This window comes from Harmonia axyridis, chromosome 3 (assembly GCF_914767665.1).
Source record: "Harmonia axyridis chromosome 3, icHarAxyr1.1, whole genome shotgun sequence".
NCBI lineage: Eukaryota > Metazoa > Arthropoda > Insecta > Coleoptera > Coccinellidae > Harmonia > Harmonia axyridis.
In genome coordinates, this window is record NC_059503.1 from 33563954 (window position 1) to 33571331 (window position 7378).

The window sequence follows — 7378 nt, forward strand, 5'->3', positions numbered from 1 at the left end:
CTGAGGTGAAACTATTCGGAGAGCACTACTATTGAGAGTAAAATATTCAAATTCATAGTTTTTAGAAATGAATTTGAATCAACCACATTTAAACATTTTCAACGATATAAAACAATTTTTGAACTAACTCATAAGCATTCAACATTCAGTTTTCTCAGAAGTAATCTAGCCAGATTTGAACATTTCACTCCAAGAACAAAAATCGATTGAAAGAAAAAATTCATTGTTAATTATTTTACCCTCATCCTACACATCTAAATCGAAATTTTATACACCATCTTGAAGCAAGGAAAATTTGAATGAAAACACGGTATTCATTAATAAAATTTACTTAAAGTACATTCCTAGTGTTTACGTTGTCAAATTTACATACTTAAAAATTAAGAATCTTGTCTGCCACTTCACAGAATGTTTAGGAAACAAATTTTTCAACAGTTCAAATTAAAGCGAGAATAACACAAGAAATAAATGTTAAAAAACCGACATGTAATAAAGAAAACATTCAATATTCACATACTGCTCATTTTAGTTAGGGCAAAATAAAACGGTTTTTAAATCACATATTTTCAAAAACCCTCTCATGTCTGTCCTCATGAGATCTTTTGGAAGTGACGGTATTACATTAATACACTTGTAAAGTAAATAATGTTTTCACAGTCAATGTATAGGGTATATAACTTCGCAATCAGCATCTGCAAGTTGATTTTGGCTTGACCAATAGACAACATAAGATGCAAGAACGTTTGATAATTAAACCAGATCATTTGACATGCCTTCTAGAATGATTTATAACAAAATTAAATTAAAAGAAAATTGCAATCAATAATGCAATTGATCAAATTTTATTCTAGAAACTTGTTGAGTTATTTCAAATTTTATGTTAAATGATCATAGTTTCTTCAATATATACATATCCGAAATTCAAACAAAGTTGTGTTATTTTAATTAAATTCCAGGCTTAGTGACTGATGAATTATTTATCCAAGCTGTTTCAAAGACTGCAGATTGATGTTAATTTTACTGAAGCATTATAATTAGTGATATAGGCAGTGCCTAAATTTCTGAAGTATAAAGAATATTGTGTAAGATTGTTTTCTCACATTACTTTTGATAATTCACATTTCAATAATTACCTAAAAATACAGCCATAAAGTCTGGAATTATAAAAGAATATTATGATTATCGGCTAAAAAAGCCAATCAAATCAGAAATGATTACACACACGAATTCATAATTCTTTACTCTGCAGCTTTTATCGATGTCATAACCATTATAAGTGAGGAAATACAAAAGAAATCTTAAAAATGAGGAGATACAATGTAAAGAAAATAATTTATTCACATAGTTACTGCAAAATAAAGAAATACACAGAAATATGTTAAATTAAATTACCTAAATTTTGAGTCAAAGTTTGTTTCTCAATTCAAGGAATCTTTAAAATATTTTAATTGATTGTTATGGTATCGATTCTAAAATCGTCAGAATTATCTCAGAAAGGCATATAAAACCATACTTGATTTGAACATAATTACATGAGGAGCACATTGTTATCGGAGGCAATTTCAAAAAAGAAAACAAGAATCAAATCTCTCACTTGATTTCTTGTATTTTATTTTTTTTGTTTCTTTAATGATAGGTTTAAAAAAGTACTAACATTCTTCTTGAGATTTTCGAACACATCTTGCTACTTTTTTCTTAAATTCTGAATATGATTCTCTCCATTCTTTCTGGAATTGGAAAAAAAGATTTATTAATCGTCATAAAGTCTTTCAAACAAAGCAAGACTTGGAAACTCATTCATTTTCTAATACATTATTTGGTGTTTTTTAAGGAAAAAAGATTCAATTTTAAAAGCTAATCTTAGATTTGAGGAAATAGAAAATGAATGTAATATCACAAGACTAACCCTGTTATAAGGTATATTTGATGGGTTCTTTTAGGAATTTTGGAAACATTTCTCAATGAAAAATACTTACTGCAGCATCGACATTAGCAGGCGATTCATCATTTGGATCTGCTAACATTGAAATTACTGAAATTAAAATAGTTTCTACAGTATGAACAGGCAACCACCTCTCTGATGCTTTTTCATAGCCGAATTTGTCATCACCTGGCTCGTGTAATATAGATATACATACATCTCCATTTTTATCAACTGAAATTTGTGCATATCGATGAATAAGCAAATACATAAAATTTCAATAGATACTCACTATTAGGATGCCATATTTCTGTGACAAATTTCATTTTTGGCGGTCTTAGAGGATATTCTTTAGGAAAATATAAATGGCATTTGAAAAAACCCCCTTCACTGAAAAATTGAAAATGAGAAAAACATAAAATAAAAGAGATATACTTACTAAAGAGTGTCAGGGGGTCCTATTATGAGTACTTCCCATCGGTATATGTCATTATCATCTATAAGGCCAGCAGAAAACCCTTCTACTGGGTTTTTGTTCAATTCTGAAATAAAAAAATAGATTGAGAAATTTGATATGATTCATGCACCTCTGTTATGACAAAGAGATTCCATGCTTTGTTCTAAGATTCAGGAAGAATAGAAGAAAAGATCTCATCACTTGAATAATTCGACGTATTCATTTTTGAATTAAAAGGTTATAGATCGATATAGAAATTACACCAGATTATGAATATTTCCCTAATGCAAAATGATTTAGCAATGAACATAACCTAAAAATCGATGGGATCTTTCATTGTCTATTGATGTGGAAAAGGAAATTTCTTATAAGTTTCAGGGGTATACTATTCCAACGAAAAATTTTCGTTTTGCACAAAAAATTTGAGCAATAGCCCCTCTAAATTATGATGATGGTTATTAACGTCCATTGAACCGAATGCTGATAAAGAGGATTAATCAATGTCAAAATATCGAGTTGAAAACTACCAAAAGTAAACCTTAAAATATTTTCTTTGAAAATATTTTGTACGGTCTTGAAAATACGGTAGGGCATATCTAAATCAGAGACCATCCTAGATATAGATAATTTATTAACCCCTATGATGAACTTGGAAAATGTTTTACTTATTGATTTTCGAACATAACCTTCCAAGCAACAAAAAATAGCTTTTGGGCTGGGTTTCTGATTAAAAATATCATCGCGAGACTATTTTTGGACTAGAATATCCCATGATACACCATGAAAATAATCGAAATAGCAAAGACATTTGTGAGGGGCGAGCTAAGTTACATTATCCTTGTAAAAAGAAAAAATACCAAAGAAATTAATAAGCTAGTTTTTTCACTAACCTGCTAGCTGTTTTCTTAATAAAAGAGCTGACTGTGGTTCTGACATTAATTACAGATTTAATTTTGAACTAAATTGAGAAACAAACACTTCGGAAAGATGGCCGGTTGACTTGGTAAATTCAATTCTAGCAGCATTGAAATCAAACCCAAACATATGTTATTTCCGGAATTGTTCGTCGCTTGGCTAAGGTTTATTAGTCTTGACATCTCGTAGTGAAGGGATGTACTAGATACAACTCCTATTGCAAAAAGAAGAAAACTATTGATTAATATGGTTTGCGCCATCTACCCTATGACGTAAGTAGTAATCAATAGATCTCTACTGCTTAGACTTAGACCATAGTCTTCTAAATCTATCAGGCCAGATTACTAGAAGTTGCCGTTGTTACATCGGCGGATCACGTAGTTCATCCAGAATGAACGCTATGCCAATGCATTTCATCCAATATTTCACAATGCCGCTGATGTTATGGAGTATTTTTACACTCGTTGTTTTCAATATTTCACTTATTTATTTGTATATAGTAGTTCGGTATATGAATGACGATTTAATACCATGCTAATTTCAAATCCTTGTTAAAATTGGAAATATATCAAATGCTGTTATAATTTGTGAATATATAAGGAATCCAAGAATTATTGTTAATTGAATTATGTTAAGTTTGATTAAGCACATCTATATCCACTTATCTATGGTGGTGACTCTTGAAGGGACCAGCTTTCTTGGATTTCAATGGTATTGGTCCCTTTTCACAAGATTTTCGAATCGTATCTTATAAGTAACTTATAATTATATATATAATTATACCTGTAAAACTTTCAGACAAAAAAGAAGATTTTTCAGATTTATACCTACTTCATTTCGAGAGATCGCGTAAGTTTGTAATTGTAATTTATTGTAAAAGTTTACAGTGTCTAAAATCAGTATTTCATTTTTGAACGGCGCCAGAGAGATGGCGGAAATTCGAATATTTCTGAAGAGCGCCATCTCACAGAACTCTGGTTAAGCACAACACCAAAGTCATAGGTGGACTATATCAAAAGGTCTGAAGCAAAATCGAATCAGTGCACACACACCAGGTTTTCTATGTATCTTACCATTGTTTAAGGAGAAGATAGTTAGTTACTTCGGTTCAAATATCATTGGAGGAAATTGGGCAATATCGTTAGAGGGCGCCACTCCGGAAGAGGCCCAACATGATGGGTTGCCTATGTGCAATGTTGAAAATTCAGACGAGTATTAATTTTTGGGTATGGTGAACAACAGATGTCTCTAGTGCGTTTCTTGTTCAATCTTTATTCATCTTTCTGTCGTCGAGCAGGCATCGGAAGAAATTCTCTTGGCCGCAATACATTTTTATTACCCTTGCCGCATGCCGGCTAGCTGCATGAAAAAGTAAAAGTAAACTGTTTACTTCTTACTCTGAGGGTAGAGCTATTGTTCGAATCGTATTTTTGGTCATAATATCGTTTTAAAAGCTTCGTCGCCCTACCTTCAGACTGAAATAAAAAAAAAATTTGGCACGGGAAAAAAATTAGACATTCTATCTCTGTTGACAGGTAACAAAATATAACTTTCTCGAAATTACTTTTTTTCCCGGGAAAAAAGTGAGTGTAAAGATTATACATATATCCGGGAAAAAAGTATAGTCACTTTTTTGCCGGATAAATTTCGTGAAAAGTTTTAATAATATTGTTAATTTAAATAATAAAGAATGTTATGCGTTATTTAATGAGCACACACGAAACTATTGTATTTTGTCCACCCTGTACCACTTTTAATGACCTTTTGAAATTGAGAGTAGACGCTGGTGATAAATATAAATACAGAAATAGAAAGAAACGGAATACTGATGTCGCCTACGACAATCATGGACGCCTGGTCGTTTTTCAATAATTTTCATTTTGCCCCCCCTGAGAAAAATTTCTGCGGGCGCCCATGCCTCAGTTACGTCTAAAACCCCTAAGTGATACTAGATGGTCAAGTAGAATCGATGCTAAAGTTTCATTTTATTCAAATATGTGATAGCCTTTTAGAAATAACAGAAAATGATACTTTCAACATAAAAACTAGACATAAAGCAAGTTCTCTTTTATTAAATATTCATTCTTTTAAATTTATTTGAAGTATCATAATTTCTTATGACGTTTCATTCCAGATTAATATTGTAAGCAACATGATGCAAAGTGTAGCGATTGACATTAAAGTGTGCCAAAACCATTTGAAGAATTTAGTTGATCATTTCAAAAATTGTAGGGATGATAATGTTCTCGAGGAAAAACTTGCGGGAGCTGGAAAACTAGCGGCTGTTCTTGAGATAGCTCAAGATTTTTCTCCATTATATACTGTAAGACGAAAGTATAAACCAAAATTGTTCGATTATGAACAGACGGAAGATCCAAAAATCGCTTTTAAAATAAATTTCTTTTAGAAAATAATGGATCAAACACTAAGTTCCTTAAATAGTAGATAACGTTAACGTTTTTTGTTTTATTTGTGATATTCTTAAATTAAATGACAAATATCTATTGAAATGCTGTCATGCTCTTCAACAAAAGCTAACTGATGACATGAAAAAAGAGACTGAAATGAAAGAAAATGATTTATTCAACGAGATAAGAGCCCTAGGATTGTTTTCATTATCTGAAGCGAAAATCCTCTTGAAATTCTACAATATATTTTTGAAAATAATCTAACTTCTTCTCTACCGAATCTTAGTATTGCCTCAAGAATCCTTCTCACTTTACCTGTGTCCTGTGTCTGTTGCTTCTGGTGAGATATCATTCACTGAATTAAAAATTTTTAAAAACTATTTGAAGTCTACCATGTCTCAAGAAAGATTTAAGATTAGCAATCTTAGATATAGAGCAAGAGATACTCGATAAAATTGATTGATTGATAATATAAAAGAATTTGCAGCAGCCAAATCTAGAAAAACATTCATTCAATTTCTGGATTGATCCTAATTAAATGTTTATGCCTTTATGAATAATTTATAGAAGAATACAGCTTAAGTTTTGAAACACATTTGAAATGTATTATGTTACAAATAACACCATAAAGTTCTTAAGACAATGAAGGTTGCTGATAGATTTTCAACCATTCTATACTAAATTCTCAACAAAACTTCAAAAAAAAAATTTCCGATTATACAGTAGTACTTTTCTCCACCTCCCCCTTCGAGGGGCGCCAAAATATGTTCCGCACGCGGGCGTTGATGTCCCTTGCGGGGACCCTGAGCAATATTATTCAATGCTTAACGCCGATCTGAGAGGGGAAACTTATATGGAATTTTATAATTTTATTTTTCATGAAAAATCTCTTTGCAAACCAAAATTCGATATAATTTGAATCAAATATTCAGCTGAAAAAGCCTTATATGTATATTCATAAATTAAACATTCACGTCCTATCACAAAACAAATGAGATTTTCACAAAAAAGAGAATAGTTTTTTTAAATCAAATTTTCTTTTTCTTAGTTACCTATTTGAGGTAGATAACCTTGACATGAAACTATTCACTGATAACAATTTTACATAATCAATTAATTAAATTTAAAATTCTCTTTTCGAAAAACTAAAAAATAGTCTTATACTTATTTTTCTCCAATCACAGTATTTCTTTTCAAACGCAAATCAGATCATACATTCCCTTCACGATTTTCATTTCAGATAATCCGGTCCAGAGATATCGTGATCACCGCAAAATTGGTTTTTTTTGCGGAGCTCTAGGAGATCGGCGATAGCAACATTCGCGAAGATTATTTTGACAAATAAAAAATATGTTAATATATTATAAGGTTATTATAATATGTACACCAATTTTCAAATTCATAAATTGAATAGTCTGCGCGAAAAAAATTCTTGAAAATCCGTCTTTTTCAAGCCTTCTAACTGTATGTAAGAATGAGCGAAATCCGATAACAAAAACAAACCCCGTTACGACCAAAGCAATAAAATCCCAAGCTCGAAACCTGGGTCATAAACATCGAAGTGTTTCTACTTTACTTGGCTCCGATTATTTACTCTTCACGTCAAGTTTTGTACCCAATGTAGAAACCTCTTTACCGACAAATGATTATAGAAATAGCCGCCTAGAGGGCGCATTA

General features: G+C 31.2%; 1 protein-coding gene across 1 annotated transcript; it reads right to left on the reverse strand.

Moving 5' to 3' along the window:
• Window positions 1-313: 313 nt before the first annotated feature.
• On the reverse strand, window positions 314-3434 carry LOC123677187 (ubiquitin-conjugating enzyme E2 G1). The gene is made up of 5 exons (XM_045613760.1): window positions 3269-3434; window positions 2361-2463; window positions 2214-2311; window positions 1977-2155; window positions 314-1727 (listed from the first exon to the last, which is right to left on the reverse strand). Exons 1-5 carry the CDS (start codon window positions 3312-3314, stop codon window positions 1650-1652), a joined length of 504 nt encoding a protein of 167 aa, XP_045469716.1. The 5' UTR covers window positions 3315-3434; the 3' UTR covers window positions 314-1649.
• Between the last annotated feature and the right edge of the window lie 3944 nt (window positions 3435-7378).